This window comes from Micropterus dolomieu, linkage group LG11, assembly GCF_021292245.1.
Source record: "Micropterus dolomieu isolate WLL.071019.BEF.003 ecotype Adirondacks linkage group LG11, ASM2129224v1, whole genome shotgun sequence".
In the NCBI taxonomy this organism is placed as follows: domain Eukaryota; kingdom Metazoa; phylum Chordata; class Actinopteri; order Centrarchiformes; family Centrarchidae; genus Micropterus; species Micropterus dolomieu.
The window spans coordinates 11309558-11328642 of record NC_060160.1 but is presented as its reverse complement, the minus strand read 5'-3'; the positions used below and the strand labels follow the sequence as shown (position 1 = coordinate 11328642).

Below are 19085 nucleotides of genomic sequence, written 5' to 3'. Positions count from 1 at the left end.
CTAATAGCCTATTCCCTCTCAGTGTTGCTGATGTTTTCATTGATACAGAAGGAGGCACTGTTTTCCAGTTTTAGCTTGCTATGCTTCCAGTGAGAGCAGTAATCATCTGAATGTTACCTAAAATAAGTGTTGATTTTTGCTTATTGATAATTAGAGTGGGACTTTACTCTGCTGTTATTCAGGTGTCATTCATGGAGGGCCAATTGTGCATGCAAACAAACCACTACATGATTTTAGTTGGAACAAAAACTAATCCACTTAGAGAAGCATGGGACATTGTTGAACACAACGGGATTAAACAAAAATCAGACCCAAAGATTTATGAGTTTCTTCTGGCTCTAATTTAAATTCTAAGCCAAAGTACTGACTTAACGTCTGTGTTTCTTATTCATATTTAAAGACTACAAGTGAGAACGTAAAGAGAGCTCTTATCACCTGAACAGTCACAGACAATATGCCAACCTTGTCCTGTTATCAGTCATTCCACAGACAAGGAGGTGTCCCGCTGTACAGTGTAATCTGTTATTGGAGGAAAGCGGTGTCAATCACCACTTATCCGTCGGCGTGGATCCGCATCAGCAGTGCACAATCACAGCTGCGTCAAGCCACACACAGATCAACCGGAAACAGAATAGTATTTGCACTTTAAAACAAAAGCACAAAAGGTAGTCATTTGGAAATCATGCCTTGGGCGAGCTTGACATAATCTTACTAATACAGAATTTGTGGAATTACTATCGTATACGCGGGTTCAAAACATTAGATTAATTTTTGTTTGGTAAAAATACACTTTATTCTTGTTAACACTTTCAAATGACACGTCCTATTATACAGCTTTATTTTGACATGAGTAACCAGACGCTGTATATGTTGTTGTGAGCTTGATGACACTGGTCGCTGTCGTCATCGTCTGTACGCACGGCGGCGACAGGAGCTCCGGAATCGGCAGGGACTTGTAGCCTATCCCACCGCTATTCTCTCTCAGTGCGAAGAAAAAAACACTAACAGAGAGTAGAAAAATATCAGCGGTTTCCCCCAACGAAAGTGCCTCTGGAAACTCCGATGGATTAGTCTGATTCGTCTGCGGTAAGCACGCTTTTTCTGTCCTGCGTTGAATTTCAATTGGTCCACCCGCCTTGTCCCCTATTTTTGCGCTGTGGACTGCGAGATGAATTCATCTCGGGAGAACTGAGGGGATAAATAACACATTGTGGGTCGCATGAAATCCAGCCAGGATTCACTTCTCTCATTCTGCAGATGGGTGCGTCTATACCTTTGCCGTCAGAAGGGTACAAAACAGAAAGAGTGGTGGTGGTCTCGTAATTGTGGCTGATGTTTTGCAGGGCTGAGATTGTGGAGAGGAGGCTCTTGCAGCAGCAGGGATGGATGCGCTGCAGAGCAGAGCTGACCACTGAGGCCATTCACACATTCACACACAAAATAAACGCCAAAATGGCCTGCAGACAGCCTCTTATTGATTCACCCCAAATAACTGTCAAATGCTTCAAGCTAATTGCATTGCCACGCTGTTAAATATCCAATTAAAGCTCTCCTAATCGGGTTATCTGATGTGTCTGGAGATGCAGCCATCCATCTTGTAGGCAAACACCAGGGATGATAAAGTGTGTTTATCTGGGAGCTAAAGCCTCAGTTGTATATCCATGTGCAATAAGTTATTCAATAGTTGTGTGTTGGTTTTACAAATATGCACTCAGCTCCCTGAAGCTGAGTATTCAGCCTGTCATTGGTCCATGAGTAAGTAGGCTACACAGTTGGCGTGCGTGATGTATGTGAATGAAAGCAGTTGCATATTATGGTTCATGGACCAAGTACATGTCCCCCCAGGCAAATACAGTTGAGCCTTTACTGGCACACAAGCTGCTACTATAGGATTTTAGGTTCAAGGGGTTAATGGATTTCTTTGGTTAAAGCAAAATGTGTTCATCATATCTAGTAGCCTAGTTTGCCTCTTTTTCAGTCAGTCAGCAAATAGAACACATACAGCAACTATTTTGATAATTGATTAAATGCCAAACTTTTGATGGTTTCAGCTTTTCATATGTGATGATTTGCTGCTTTGTCCTTTCTTAATAAATATTAGAGAAATTACTATTTTTTTAGGTTTTGGACTATTGACCAAACCAAACCCAAAGATATTCAGTTTCTAATGATATAAAACTGATAAAAGCAGCATGAAGAAACTGACACCAGATAAATTTGGAATGGCATAAGCTTAAAAATGGCATAACATTTCTCTCAGTAGTTTCCAACTAATTGTTGAACACATACAGCAACTATTTTGATAATTGATTAAATGCCAAACTTTTGATGGTTTCAGCTTTTCATATGTGATGATTTGCTGCTTTGTCCTTTCTTAATAAATATTAGAGAAATTACTATTTTTTTAGGTTTTGGACTATTGACCAAACCAAACCCAAAGATATTCAGTTTCTAATGATATAAAACTGATAAAAGCAGCATGAAGAAACTGACACCAGATAAATTTGGAATGGCATAAGCTTAAAAATGGCATAACATTTCTCTCAGTAGTTTCCAACTAATTGTTGAACACATACAGCAACTATTTTGATAATTGATTAAATGCCAAACTTTTGATGGTTTCAGCTTTTCATATGTGATGATTTGCTGCTTTGTCCTTTCTTAATAAATATTAGAGAAATTACTATTTTTTTAGGTTTTGGACTATTGACCAAACCAAACCCAAAGATATTCAGTTTCTAATGATATAAAACTGATAAAAGCAGCATGAAGAAACTGACACCAGATAAATTTGGAATGGCATAAGCTTAAAAATGGCATAACATTTCTCTCAGTAGTTTCCAACTAATTGTTGAACACATACAGCAACTATTTTGATAATTGATTAAATGCCAAACTTTTGATGGTTTCAGCTTTTCATATGTGATGATTTGCTGCTTTGTCCTTTCTTAATAAATATTAGAGAAATTACTATTTTTTTAGGTTTTGGACTATTGACCAAACCAAACCCAAAGATATTCAGTTTCTAATGATATAAAACTGATAAAAGCAGCATGAAGAAACTGACACCAGATAAATTTGGAATGGCATAAGCTTAAAAATGGCATAACATTTCTCTCAGTAGTTTCCAACTAATTGTTTTTGATGATCTAATCTATTAATCGTAGCAGCCCCTTCATACAGCACTCACAAGGCTCGTGCACTTTCTATCAACCCAAGTGTTATTCTACCAGAAAACTTCCATCCTCCATCACTGCACATCCACCACATCATTATTTCCAGTGGGTTCTTACATTGTCCATTGCCCTCCATTGGCGCAGGATTTGGAAAGAACCGTTTAAAGCCCCCAGTGCAGACTTACAGGCATAAGCACCAAGAATCTGCTCCTGTTTGTGGAAAAAAAGTTAATGTTTTTCTAATTTGCCCTCTTCTCCCATTTGGAAAATATTCATCTGCTAGGCACAAATCTCACTGACTGAATGGACATCTAGAATGGGCTCAGTGATTTAACAACATGACTCAACATACTCAACTGTGAACATTGTGACACCACAGTTAGGCTTAAACCCACATACTGTATGGAGCTCAGCTGTGGGTTTTACAACTGGCTCATTCAGTACGTCAAGAATGCTTTGAAAGCCTTAACACTGCTTTTCATTGTGCTGATAATCTTGTAGCAGAGTGAAATGTGGCCATTGTCTTGTTGTTGATACACTGAATGAACTCAGTTGTCCAACACAAGCAAAATATTGTAACTATTCAGAGAATGGCAACCATAAGGAGGAGATTGTCAGAGTTGTACCAAATCTAGTTAACACAGGAGCAAGTTTCATGTGCATTCATATGGCACACAATTACACAACTGAAAATTATCCTCTTTTAGGTCACTTCTTTGATGAATGAATAGAAAGTTGTATTTTGGAGTTGAATAAGGTCGTCGCAAGTGCGTCTACAGTAGGAGGGATGTGGGACGTTTGACTTTGTTTTGTGCCATGTCAATGATCTGAGTGTAAAGGGACCCCCACTCTTCAAATCTAACAGAGCTATTTTGTTACTGTGTTTGTTGAATCAAAATAATTGTATAGTGGAAAGATTTGCAAGTTAACAATTAATGTACTCTTAGATGTAATGACCGGTTAAGCAAAGTTTGTAAGTCAGATTTCAAAGGTTTAAAGCACTTTAACTAAAACTAATAGAAATAGCATCAGGTCAGCTTGTTAGCAGTTGAACTATTTGGATAATCAGTTAATATCTGAAATTGAAAATGTTAAGGATTTGCTGTTTTTCTTTATCATTACTTCTGTGAAATTATAATGGCCATTTTTGAACTATTTTATGATATTTAATAGACAGAAAGATTGTTTGATTAATCTTGAAAATTATTTTCATTATCAATTAAACTGCAGATTGCATTTTAAATTAACAGATGAATCCTTTAGTCTTTAAAAATGTCAGAAAAATATAAAAACGTCCATCATGGCATCTTCAAATGTCTTGTTTTGTACAACCAGCAGTCCAAACCCCAAAGTTATTTAATTTTCAATGATATAAAAAAGAAGAAAAGCAGCAAATCCTCACATCTGAGAACCTGCAAACACAAGTGTGCTCTTGATTATTTCAGTCCACATGAACATTTTGTTCAGGCCACACACATATTTCTCAAGCCTGGTTGACTGTCTTCTATTGAATCCATCAGTTACGCTGAGTGACCCAGACATGTCTGTCCTTTTAATTTAGTATATTGATCTTGCAGCTTTACTATAAATGGCAGAGTATCTCATTATGGCTCCCGGCTCTATGTGTTATTATAGATGATTAACACTTGTGCCTGTACAGCATCAAAATAAAGGTCATCATTTTGGGAAATGAATTTACAGTCGAGCCCAGCAGCTGTGCCTGATGTGGTAGCACTAACCCTATCCTGTTACTTTCTGTTCAGATAATACTGGCGTTTTCATTTCTCTTCACTTCCTGATGTGATGGAATCTCGTTGTCAAATGCTATATTCAACAGTTTTGGACCAGACATCTTCTTCATCTTCAGATTTCAGACAGCATCTTGAGCTAATCAAGATGAGAGGAGTTTTAATATGATACCCCAGCCTGTCTGTGCTTTTGTGTGAAAGTCAAGTCCTCCCTCCATGTCCTTGTCTCTGCCTTTTGCTATTAACTGTTGAAGCACACTACGTAGCTACGATCCCGTCCCCAGTGGTCCTTCCTCAGTGTGGTCCTCTCTGAGGCAGGGGTCTGAAAATAGCGTGATGAGTGTTCTCGCAGGCTGAGGTGGTCATGCGATACCATAGGCTGTGCCACAGAAGGGAACAAGCCCAGAGGCTACGATGCCATCATCTGCTTTTCTGGGGGGGAAGTTGTGCCACAGGTCAGGCATAGAGGAGTTTAGTATGTATGTGTCCCTGAAACATACAGCACCTAAAAGCATTATATTGGAGGGCTTTGTCTTGACATTTTGATGGGATCCACGTTGTCGATTCATGCATGTAATTAAATAAAATAAAACAACACAGACTAGTCGTCCCTTAGATCTGAAAGCCAGTGATGAAGGTTTGTGAAACTCCTATTATATTATTGTGAAAATGTGATAAATCTGCCTGTTGCTGTCGAATGCGCTTGAGCCAAACTTGATCAATATCATTGACTGTTTCTTATGTCCAACATTTTTATAGAACTCATTCAGCAACTTCAGTCACAACACAAAGTGCACACAGATGTGATTTATATGCAAATGTTTACTAAGCGACCACCGCGCCAAAAAAACAGTACCAAATAGGGAACACATGTATGTAAGCAATAAAAGATGGCCTAGTTTCTGTGCCACAGAATGGTTACAGATATGTTAAAGCCATAGTAGCTCCCTGGCCTTTTTTTATTTCAAGAGCAGGAAGATTTTCATAATCCCCACAGGCAGCACGACGATGTGAGATCTCCCCTCATTTACTCTGATCCCTCCAGGAGTGGATGCAGTGCTATTTCAATCGCTGCAGTTAAAGAGAAAATCCACCAGAACACAGACTTTACCTGCGTTATCCCACTCAGTTCAGTTAATATTTCCATGCTTGTGCAATTCTCCACCAAAGATTTGTATACGTCTTTTCATCAAACAAGAAGCTTGTGTGTATATAGTGTTTGATTTAGCACTACCAGTTTTTAAAGCATTCACATAACTTTGATTGTGTGGTTGATTGTAGTAGCAGATTCATTTTTTCCAGATTAATTGTTCAGTGTATAAATTGTCCATAAAATGTCAGAAAATAGTGTAAATGCCGCAGTATCCCAGAGCACCACTAATGTCTCTAAATTGCTTGTTTTGTCTAAACAACTAAGAAAAAAATGCAAAAAAACAGCAACATGTGTTGAACTGGTAGCAGTTAACCATTTTTACTTCTACTACATCTGTTGACAATTTATCATCTAATTGATAAATCCACAAAGTATCAATATTATAATAGTAAATACACCTCACTTACTTATTTCTGATGTTTTTGGAGAGGCTTGCATTTCCCCTGTAGGCTAAACATGTGTTTTATGGGTTTTTTTTTTTAACTTTAAACATACCTGCTATACCTAGAGAGGGGTGCTGCAAATACCTGAAGATAGTAGATGTAGATATCAGTGGCATGGAAGATTATTTGTTATTTTTAGGATTACCAAAGAATCCGCAGTCCTCCTCCTCCTTGTATGTCAGTATGTGGTCTCAGCTTTGGTCTGGGCTTATACTGTAATGCTACCGCTGGGCTTGTTTCTTTCTGGGTATTTAATGGGGTTTTATTGGCAGTAATGAATCACAATGATGTCCTTCTCTCTGCAGTCGCAATGTTTCTCGGTTAAGAATGTGGAGCAAATGCAGTCATGGCCAAAAGTGTTGGCACCCCTGAAATTATTCCAGAAAATCAAGTATTTCTCACAGAAAAGTATTGCATTAACACATGTTTTGCTATACACATATTTATTCCCCTTGTGTGTATTGGAACAAAACAAAAAAAAGAAGGAAAAAAGCAAAGTGGACATAATTGCACACAAAACTCCAAAAATGGGCTGGACAAAATTATTGGCACCCATAACTTAATATTTGGTTGCACACCCTTTGGAAAAAATAACTGAAATCAATCGCTTCCTATAACTATCAATAAGCTTCTTACACCTCTCACCCAGAATTTTGGACCACTCTTCCTTTGCAAACTGCTCCAGGTCTCTCATATTGGAAGGGCGCCTTTTCCCAACAGCAATTTTAAGATCTCTCCACTGGTGTTCAATGGGATTTAGATCTGGACTCATTGCTGGCCTCTTCAGAACTCTCCAGCGCTTTGTTGCCATCCATTTCTAAGTGCTTTTTGAAGTATGTTTGTGGTCATTGTCCTGCTGGAGGACCCATGATCTCGGATGCAAATCCAGCTTTTTGACACTGGGCCCTACATTGCGACCCAAAATCCTTTGGTAATCCTCAGATTTCATGATGCCTTGCACAAAGTCAAGGCATCATGAAACAACCAGCAAAACAACCCCAAAACATCTTTGAACCTCCACTATATTTGACTGTAGGTACTGTGTTCTTTTCTTTGTAGGCCTCATTCCGTTTTCGGTAAACAGTAGAATGATGTGCTTTACCAAAAAGCTCTATCTTGGTCTCATCTGTCCACAAGACGTTTTCCCAGAAGGATTTTGGCTTACTCAAGTACATTTTGGCAAACTGTAGTCTTGCTTTTTTATGTCTCTGTGTCAGCAGTGGGGTCCTCCTGGGTCTCCTGCCATAGCGTTTCATTTCATTCAAATGTCGATAGATATTTCGTGCTGACACTGATGCACCCTGAGCTTGCAGGACAGCTTGAATTTCTTTGGAACTTGTTTGTGGCTGCTTATCCACCATCTGGACTATCCTGCGTTGCAACCTTTCCTCAATTTTTCTCTTCCGTCCACGTCCAGGGAGATTAGCTACAGTGCCATGGGTTGCAAACTTCTTGATAATGCTGCGCACTGTGGACAAAGGAACATCTAGATCTCTGGAGATGGACTTGTAACCTTGAGATTGTTGATATTTTGCCACAATTTTGGTTCTCAAGTCCTCAGACAGTTCTCTTCTCCTCTTTCTGTTGTCCATGCTTAGTGTGGTAAACACAGACACACAATGCACAGACTAAGTCAACTTCTCTCCTTTTTATCTGCTTTCAGGTGTGATTTTTATATTGCCCACACCTGTTACTTGCCCCAAGTGAGTTTAAAGGAGCATCACATGCTTGAAACAATCTTATTTGTCCACAATTTTGAAAGGGTGCCAATAATTTTGTCCAGCCAACACTTTTGGCCATGACTGTATAGGACTGAAGAAATTGAAAATACTGTGTACACAACCTGAATGCTGGAATTTGATTGGCATGTATTCGATACTTTCATGTAGCTGTGGGCTGCAGGTGACACAGTAGAGATTTGTACTTTTTACGGTATTTTATTATTATTGATTATTTATTGTTGACAGTGAAGACAAATATGGGAACAGAATAGTTAAGACTAAGGCAAACAAATGTTTCCATAATAACAAAAGCATTATGGAGTTTTTATTTTCCACTGGTCTTCATCTACATGCTGAACTTAACTTTGCCTGTACCCTGTTGCAGTTACCCTGTTGCAGTACTCGCAGTGTGACACATCTGTACACTTTTTTCTGATGTTGGGTTTCTTGCTAGTAAATGTAAAACAGGCCTGAAGGAATCTGGTCATATACTCTGTAGCTTTCCTTGTAACAATTAAGCTCCAGTGTCGTCCAGGACATGCCTCTGATTCCAGCTCATTTGGGGCTGCAAACACCCAGCACTAGTTCCTAGAGCCCATGGTGACATCTTGAAATGTCTTGTTTTGTCTGACCAATAATCCAAAACTGAAATATATTCAGTTTACCATCATAAAGACTAATAACACCAGAAACATTTGATTAGCTGGAATCAACGAAACTTAAAAATGACTTAATGATTAATACATGGTCAACAAAATAATTGTTTCAGCTCTAAATCAAATGTAATGAGCTGAAATTGTTGCCCTCAAAATCCTTTTTAGATGCGTGATGCAGCTGGTTATTTTTATATTTATTAGTTTCACTTACCCTGACCTAATGTTTTGTCCAGATCGTCAAAAAATTGTTCATAAAGTGATCTTTCTGCTTGTTACATTGAATTAGTCTTGACAGAGGCACAAATCAGAGTCTACCAACTGTACTGTTTAATGTGGATCTGAATCTTTAGCTGAGGTCGAGTCGTGCGATAGCTTCCCTTCCTCCGTGTGCTGCAGCCCTGGCGTTTGCCCCTAGCACCACCTCTCTCCATCCACAGAGACTGTAAACAAGTGTGTTTTCAATTAGCTGTCTCCGAAGTCAGCTGGCCGCTAAAGCTGATGAAAGAATGGTGGTGTCAGCGGTCTCTTACTAGCTGTGCTGTACTGGCTTCATGAGCTTCTAGGGCTTAAAGGGTGGGTGGGGGGACACAGTGAGCCTGAAATATGCGTTAGTTTAACTGGGTCTCTTAAGATGGTAAGGTTCTTTTTAATTGGCAAAGCAGATTATCTCTGTCATTACAGAAACTGGTTTAGCTTTGCTTTAGTGAGGCCAAATGCTCCATCAGTCCCCCCTCATGAGACTCGGTGTAGAGGCAGGGAGTGGTTTGCTGCTAAGGGTCTCTTTTACACATTTAATTTGATGCTGTGAATCTATAGATGGGTGTGTGGCTCCTCGTAAAGAAAACAGAAATAAAGTTCATGCCAACTTGTAAATGCAATAGCTGTGTGTAAATTCTTCTCACAAGTGTGGCTGTGCAATAAGATGGAAAAGTAAACCATGGTAAGTAGCGCTGTTAAACTGGATATTCTCAGCATGAAGTGTCTCACGTCAATACCAACATGAACACATATTCACAACAGTGATCACATTAGCCGTACACCGCAGCTCTGTCACATTATGTTCCTCTGTATAATTAGTAATGGAGTTTATAGTGTCGTTTTTAATTTCAGCCTAATTGAAATATTTTTCACAAGGCTCTCTGTAACTCTCAGAGGAAACTCTGAAATAATGGAATATTGAATCATAATTTCCCCAATGGAGACGGCTTTTGAGCTACATACTAATTTCATCTCTGTCTCTTTCTCTCTCCACCCACAGAAAGTAGAGAATGGGCTGTGTCCAATGTAAGGATAAAGAAGCAGCAAAACTCACTGATGACCGGGAGACCAGCCTCTCACACAACTCGGGGTACCGCTATGGGTCCGACCCCACGCCGCAGCACTACCCCAGCTTCGGGGTCACCACCATCCCCAACTACAACAACTTCCACACCGGCGCCACACAGGGGGTGACCGTGTTTGGAGGAGTCCACACGTCCTCGCAGTCTGGGACGCTTCGGTCACGGGGCGGAACAGGTGATGTTGAAGAAGCTCTTTTAAACAAGTCTGTAAATGCATGTAAGATGGTTTGAACAGAAAGCAGCTGTTTAGTAAACAATAGGGTTGGGCCAGGTTTTTGAACCCTGTAGCTGTTTTAAAAAATTACATTTTGTGATTTGTTATCTTTTTTACATGCCAAACACGTACACTTATTTAGCGTTATTGCCTTTTCTTACATTTTACACCTGCCATATTGTGGGTGACCTACACTTAATACCATGCCTGAATGCATCTGACTAAAGCTGCTGCTATGCTACAGATGCACTTGGTGGTAGATGAAAAGATCGTTACCATTCTCCCATCTGTACAATAAATACAACTATAAGGTTACAGCCAGCAGCCGGTTAGCGAAGCTAGCTGTTTCCCCCTGTTTCCAGTCTTTATGCCAAGCTAAACTAACCACTGCTAGCTGTAACTTAATAAATACATCACAGAGATATGAGTGGTATCAGTCTTCTCATCATCTGAAATGTAAGTCACTTTGGATAAAATTGTCTGCTAAATGAGTAAATGTAAATCTATATCTCCGCAAGAAAGCGAGTGCATTTCCTAAAATGTTTACCTGTTCTTTTAAGAAAGGGTGACATTGTAAAGGGACAGTTTTGAAGTATGTTGCTGTCACTAAATGGGGGTCAAATTACAAACAGAGCAATTAAAGTTGTAAAGCTGTAAACTTCTCTGAGGACCACTGACTGTCTGCCCCTCATCCAATATTCAATTAAGAGGCTAATGTCCAGTTAACTGACCACTACACAGTAACTGTCTCAGTAGCTAGTCTTCACTTCAGTCATATGGGATGATCGCAAATTTACTCCAAGGTAGGAATTTCAGATATCATTTTTCTACTTTTTTATGTGGTTCTTCTTTTTTTGTGTGCTGATAATGTGGTGCTGTGATAAATCCATGTTTCTGCAGAAGATGGCTGAAAGTTAATGGAAAACTAAATTATCGCCGACAGTAGTCTTGTGAGGCACATCTGACGACTGTAAAGATCAGACATTGTGCCGAAGCTAATATTCATATCTGAGATTGTAAAGAGATGACTTGAGTTAAAAAAAACAAAACACTTATCAGACCCCCCCATGATGACATAATTTGGTCATTGTAAGGTGTGCTTCGGGGGTCACAGCACCGACTGTCCGGGAACGATTCAGATCAAATCAGAAAATGAAATAATTTTACAGTTTAAGGCTTATTAAGAGATACAGGGACTCCAGGGCCGTTCCAAATCGCATCAGATAAATGTGAATGGCCTCACCACCATTCCTAGAGATGGCCTGAAAACAGCTGCCTGCTGCGGCCGAAAACAACACTTGCAAGAGCGGCGAGAGTAACACAAAACATTAAATGTGTAGACTATAAACTCCAACCAGTGAGCTCAAAGACCCTGAAAGTCATTTAATGCATTGTTATTAAAAAAGAAATGATGAGTGCAGCTTTGAAATAACATTAACAATATTTATTTAATACGCCGGACTGGAAAAAGCTTAAAGATTGTATAATGTAAAACAATTATTCACAGTGTCACAGACATAAGTTATGGAATATTAGATATTATAAATTACAAAAAAGGAATGCTCTATAGGAGAGTGAGAGAAGATTTTGACCAAATTGAGGACCTCAATTATCTCTGCTAGTGAAATGTTTGGATGGATGAAGGTTTGATGACATCTGATTGAGTGAATCAGTGAATCAGTTTGAAAATAAGACTGGAAAGCATCTCTGTCTAAATTGTATGAAAGTGTGCGTATGGAAAACATTAACATCATAAATTGTGAGAATTTGATGTTTCTAAAAATGAAGCAGCAGATCGGATGCAAGAAAAAAATTAAGAGGGCAGTCATTCTGCCCATGTGTTAGACAGATGAACAAATCCAACAATAAAACCACAGTGAAAATCCCATCATAATCCTTCATATCTATAAAATTCACGTCTTCTAACTCTAACCACCACATGTCACTTTTTGTTTACCTGCAGGGGTGACTCTGTTTGTGGCTCTTTATGACTATGAAGCCAGGACAGAGGATGACCTCAGCTTCAGAAAGGGGGAGAGGTTCCAGATCCTCAACAGCACGTAAGTGTGAAAACATCTGCACGACAGCATATAAGGGTGGCGGTTGTGTTTTTTTACCCTCTCTGTTTTTGTCATGAACGTCTGAATGCTGTATTAGGAATGAAATGTTGTTTCTCGGGCACAGATGGAAGGAATGTATAGACCAGACTGGTTTGAGAGGGTATGTTACACGTAAAGTCTGACAGATTTGTTTTAATGGTAACTTTCTTGTAGTTTGCATCATAGAAATAAGATTTGTCATGAGTGAATTGCACCTTTTTGAAAGTTATCCTTCTTTACTAGACTACAAATTTGAATTCGACTACAATGATTCTGAAGCAATTGACCCTTCGCTAAGCTGCGCCCCGAATATGCAGCTGACCAATCACAGCACAGTATAAGACTTGCTCTAACTGAGGTCCGACACTTTCATGACTGCGCTCCATTGACTCGTATGCAAAAGAAGTAGTTTTCTAGCTTTTTTTGCTGTATTTATACAAGATATGGTCAAATCTTTCCTTTCCTGGGGCAGTAATAGTAATAGTAATAGTTACAGTCGCTACCCAGAGATGTTGAAAGGAGAAGTACAAATTATTCTCTTTCTAAAACCTAAAACTAATCCACAAAAATGTAGGCTGTAAATTGTTCCTAATTAGTTAGCTAACGCCAGCCAACTTACCACTGAATGTAACGTAAAGCCCTACTATTTTTGCTTTTTAATGATTATAATAATGAACAGCGACCTGCCTAGCTTTACAGGAACAGTGTTAATCATTAATATTGTTGCTTTAGCTTCTGTCTTTATTTTCATGTCAGTTTGACAGCCTGAATACAACACTCCAATGCATAATGCATTCTCCTTTCTCAGATTGCTTTTAAATTTTTCCAAAAAGTTGACAATATTTCTCCAGCTTTGTCCAGTTTGTCGAATTTAGCAACAGTTATCATTTTTGACTACAAAAAGAGATGACTAAATGTGATTTCAGTGATGATTCACAGAAACTTCAGGGGCCCACGTACTACAAAACAACTGCTTTAAATTTTGTAGGTTTTTTTTATGTGCTCTAAACTGAACTCTCAGAGACAAGACAGCCACTACATCTCATCATCCACTACTGTTTATTTGTGCCTGCATAATGTGTGAATGTTGATCTGCCTCCATTCATTCCAGCCTACCTCTATCCTCCAACTCTCTCTGTCCTTGTCTCCTCAGCGAGGGAGACTGGTGGGAGGCTCGTTCTCTCACTACAGGTGGAACAGGTTACATTCCCAGCAATTATGTTGCTCCAGTGGACTCAATCCAAGCTGAGGAGTGAGTAAAACTGTTATATATGTATATGTGTGTCATATGTGTGTCATGTGTGTGTGTGTATGTGTATGTATGTGTGTATGTATATATATATATATATATATATATATATATATATATATATATATGGACTAGGTAAGGCTTTAGGCCGTGGCCCTACAGTGTTTTCTAGATAAGTCCCAGCTATAGTTGTCTGCATGCATTTGTTAGCAAGCATTTTCAAGCTAGAATGAAAAATATATTAGTTTTAGTGTGTTTAAACTTATATTAATATCAATTCCAGTAGCACTTACAATCATTCTGACTTGGGATAGACACTCCAGAGTGTTAGCTTTCAGAGAAGCCCAAAACCATGCATATACTCCAAATGGTTCAAGAACTGCATTCAATTTACTTTGGATATGCCTTGAATAGGCGTTTAGCATTGATTGTACAGGAATGTTAAGAGGTTAAACCAAATATTACAGTCTATATTTTTTATTCCTTCTTTTTTCCCCCTGCAGCTGGTATTTTGGTAAATTAGGTCGAAAGGATGCAGAGAGACAACTTCTCTCCAATGGCAACGCCAGGGGCACTTTCCTCATCCGTGAGAGCGAAACAACCAAAGGTACTCCGACTGAGTCAAACATGCTGGCATGTTGAATGATTTTTTTTTGGGACACAAAGTGTTTGTGAATAAATAAATATTTAGGAACACTTTAGTTAAACGTGCAATGTGCAAAAACAAAGTTGCAATGTTGGTCTCATGATTTTATAAACTGTTGTAAACATGTAAACAGTTCATGAGACCAACATTGCAACTTTGTTTTTCAGTTTGTCATGTCATTAAGGCTTGCTCTGTATTCATTACCCTAAATCTTTTGCATAACATGCATGCACCCCCACATGTCCTGTAATCTCTTGTGAAAACCAACTTGGTCTCACCAGAGATTTTGCTCCAAGTCTACTTGAATCCATCATTTTCCTTCTTTATCGTTGTGTTGTCTCTGTTCCAGGGGCCTACTCTCTCTCCATCCAAGACTGGGATGACGTCAAGGGAGACCATGTCAAACACTATAAGATTCGCAAGCTGGACAGTGGAGGCTACTACATCACCACCAGGGCCCAGTTTGAGACACTCCAGCAGCTAGTGCAGCACTACTCTGGTGAGACTCTGCCACAGTTATAGAGGATGTACAAAAGTGTCCTGTCATGACCGATCACTGTCTGCTCTCCCTCTTCTTAAAATTACAGTGTCATTTGGTTTGTACAATACTTTCTTAAATCAAAATTGCATGTTTAATCCAGCCAGGGCTGCAGGGCTGTGCTGCCGACTGATTGTGCCGTGCCACAAAGGCATGCCTCGTCTGACTGACCTGTCCGTCAAAACCAAAGACGTGTGGGAGATCCCGCGGGAGTCGCTGCAACTCATCAAACGTCTTGGCAACGGCCAGTTTGGAGAGGTCTGGATGGGTATGTATCTTTTTGGCGTACTCTTTTGGCAGAAATGAAGAATTGGACAGCTGTAAGCAGTGTTAAATGTGTTAAAAAACATAGTGTATGGGTTAGATCATTCAAAACTAACAGCCATTTTAACTTACCCACAGGGAGGAGTGTTTGCTGTCAGTGATTTCATTTAGTGATATAATTTGCTGGATACATCTCTGCATAATCTCAGTGTCCATTTTACTGGAATAAGATTTACAATTGTATTCATCTGAAAGGGCCTTCAGACCACTTGTTATATATGGCATTTGTCATGTTTAGTTAGGTCCCTGTTCAGACAGGTTTTTGTTCAGTTGAGTTCAGTAAAACTTAATTTGTCCCACATTGGGTAGTGAAATGTTCCATGTGTGTCTGATTTACTGAGATCTGAACATGTTGTTGGTACCACAAACATGTATTAAGTCAAATCCTAGAGTAGATGGTTTTTTAACACAGTTTTCAACTGGAAGCAACTCTTTAGTGTAGCTCGAAACTAAATTCATGTCCTGAAAACTTGTCAAGCAATATTTTACTCAACGTTAGATGGATTCTGTATGCAGGGAGAACAACAGTGTGGACAATGACTTTAAAATTTAGTTGAGTAAGTTTTGAAATTTGGATACACCAGGGTAATAGTCACCCTTTATTTTTCTATGTCATTAACAATGTTATTTTTATAGATTTAATTATATTACTATATTTTTGTGATAGTTACCCTTTACACCACACTAAGCTAAGTTTTATACTTGAGCAACCTCCAGCCACTGTTTGTTGCCAGTTATCTGCTCTACATTTAATTTAAACTAGCACAGGCAATAACAATCTCAAGGTACCTGATAACTTCAGTAGATTTCTGTCACACATTTTACATTACTTTTATGTCCTTCCATATGTTTCACATTTGATTTTGTCAGACTAGGCACCATATTTTTCTCCCTTTGAAACTAAAATCTTGCTGAAATGCCAGTCACTGATCTCTGGAAAATTGCCCTTAAACAACCTCTTTTTAAATGTTTTTATCAGGCACGTGGAATGGCACCACTAAGGTGGCGGTCAAGACTCTAAAGCCCGGGACCATGTCGCCCGAATCCTTCCTGGAGGAGGCTCAGATCATGAAAAAGCTCCGACACGACAAGCTGGTGCAGCTCTACGCTGTGGTGTCTGAAGAACCCATCTATATCGTCACTGAGTACATGTGCAAAGGTAGGTGCTGTTTTAAACTGACACTTAAATAGACACAATGAATATTGCATACATGCATTTCTGCACCCACAGGGTGTACATCATTTTTGCATCTGCATGGACAGTACAGTATATCTTTTACTTCATGGCATGTCGCTCCATTGCATGTCCACATTACTATAATGTAACAAACACAATTTTTATTACAGTGATACAAACACAATTTTTGTGTATTTTGTGTAAAAAAAAAAAAATAAATAAATAAATACACACACATACACAGAGATCCTCAGTTACCGGAGCAATAACTAACAAATACAAATTTGAGCCAAGTATAACATGTGGCAGGAATCCCAGAATTAATGTCACATTAGCTGCAACATTTTTCTTAAGAGTTCAGATCTGGCAGCTGAAGACAACATGGGACAACAAATCCTAACTAATTTTTCGTCTGTGTTTTTAGGGAGTTTGCTTGAATTCCTTAAAGATGGAGAAGGACGAGGCCTCAAACTGCCAAATCTGGTGGACATGGCTGCTCAGGTATGTTGCTGAAAAACACTGTGGACTTGTTTCCAGACAACTCGGAAAGATATTTTTTTTCTAAGAGCTTAATTCACTTCAATCATCTCCTGGCAATTTACATTTACAGCCATTTCCATCTTGATGTTAGGCCAGCGTTTCATTAGGCGAAAGTGCAGTATTTGAAAAGTCTGAACTTATATAAGTGCACATGTAAATTGCATGTAGCACTTACTTACCAGTCTGGCTGGCCTGTAATTGCTTTATACTAAGACCAAATGGTTTAAAAGTCAGTGATTTTAGCATTAAGGTTGGCGCACTCAATTGCTGCAGTTTGTATTATATTCTGAAACTGGGATTCATCGCTGTGCATCGATAAGTAATCATACCTGACAGGAGTTATTTGCAAATATGGCACATCTATGGCCATTTAGTTAAGAGATGCTCCTCTCTACTGCAGCTAATGCTCAAAAAAGGCTGTAAATGTATGCAAAAATTTAACTTAGCACAGATTTAATCACCTTGAAGCTGGTCAGTGATGTGATGTTCACTGGAAGAAAAAATCTTCATTTCCCAGGTGGCAGCCGGCATGGCATATATTGAGAGGATGAACTACATCCACCGAGACCTGCGCTCTGCCAACATCTTAGTCGGAGAAAGTCTGGTGTGTAAGATCGCCGACTTTGGTCTGGCCAGGCTTATCGAGGACAATGAATACACAGCAAGACAAGGTAGGTCTACTGTCTTGGGTTGCACCAGCTTTTCGTAAATCCATTAGTTTTTGTGTAAAATCCTTGTGTAAGATTTTTATGCAACTCCTTGCTAGTTTCAAACTTGTGATTTACTAAATAGGGTTGCAGAATCAAAACTTATGGAATGTTTAAATAGATTATAGGAAACATCTGTAGCATGGTTCAATCAATTATGTAAACAGGAAGTCACTATAGCATCACAAAGTGTAACATAACTTTTCAGAAGGCCAAACAATATGTAAAACTTAATTGCCAGTCCTTAATAATTTTCTCTGATGTCCATTGCGAATAAATGTCTATAAAGAAATCATAGAAAACAAAGATGCTCCTTATAACTCCCTAACTTGCCTTAAAGTTTTTGTCATTATAAAAGTAATCCAGTGACAAGAATTGCCAATAGCTAATTTGGCATTCTTGTAATGGTACTAATTTGCTAAATTGTAAACAAATATTCTATAGGCTAAAAAAATCAGGGCATAAGTTAAACCCACAGTGTAAGTTACAGAATCCATGGCAACATTATATTTGCTGTTTGCAGACTGTGAAAATTTGATTACGCTATTGCTAATCTAATGCTTATAAATTGCGTTATTTGGTCATTATGTCTGATACTATAAACATAACATTTTAATTATTTGTCATGATTAGTAGTGTTTTAATTTAGTAATGTGTACATTTCCACTTATAAGCACTTATAGTACATTAGAACTAGGCTAACAGTTTACAGCTACAGTTTAAAGCACACTTTGAATTTATTGATCCCATTCTGGAAAATCTTTTTTACAAGACTATTTTGGATTGGAGATGAACTTGTGACTTGTGTACCAGAGATGCTCACAAGTCTTTGAGCTAGAGTCCAAGTCAAGTCTCAAGTCTTTCAGCTAGAGTCCAAGTCTCAAGTCTCTGAGCTAGAGTCCAAGTCAAGTCTCAAGTCTCTCGTGGTTATTGCAAATGTTGTATCACCTGCTGCGTTCAATCCAGGTTGCTAATAAAACTTCATAGCTATAAGGAATACTGTTAACCTGTTTTTCATTTACAGAGCACAACCATGTAATGTGCAATGCGATTCATGACAGCTTATTAAATACTGTAAGTCAATAAAACTGTGATGTTGCATAATCAACAATAAACTTGTTTTTAACTTACAGAGCACAACCATGTAGCCTAATGTACAATGCGTCTACAATTAATGACAGCTTATAAACTACTGTAAGTCAACAAACCCTGTTGAGTTTCAAACCCAGTGTAAAGTTAACTAAATAATACTGTAAAGTTACATGGTCAACAATAAAGCTGTAACATGTTTTTAACTTACAGAGCACAACCATGTAATGTGCAATGCAGTTAATGACAGCTTATAAACTACTGT

The 19085-nt window shown here is 38.7% G+C and overlaps 1 protein-coding gene across 1 annotated transcript in view; it reads left to right on the top strand.

The window, feature by feature from the left end:
* Window positions 1–918: 918 nt before the first annotated feature.
* LOC123978662 (tyrosine-protein kinase fyna-like) overlaps window positions 919–19085 on the top strand; it is a 24075-nt gene continuing 5908 nt past the window's right edge. Inside the window, exons 1-10 of the mRNA XM_046062034.1 lie at window positions 919–1086; window positions 10156–10412; window positions 12415–12511; window positions 13704–13802; window positions 14303–14406; window positions 14795–14944; window positions 15087–15251; window positions 16287–16466; window positions 16909–16985; window positions 17542–17695. Of these exons, the coding sequence (XP_045917990.1) occupies window positions 10166–10412; window positions 12415–12511; window positions 13704–13802; window positions 14303–14406; window positions 14795–14944; window positions 15087–15251; window positions 16287–16466; window positions 16909–16985; window positions 17542–17695 (1273 nt within the window). The 5' untranslated portion in view covers window positions 919–1086; window positions 10156–10165. The remainder of the gene's footprint in view (window positions 1087–10155; window positions 10413–12414; window positions 12512–13703; window positions 13803–14302; window positions 14407–14794; window positions 14945–15086; window positions 15252–16286; window positions 16467–16908; window positions 16986–17541; window positions 17696–19085) is intronic.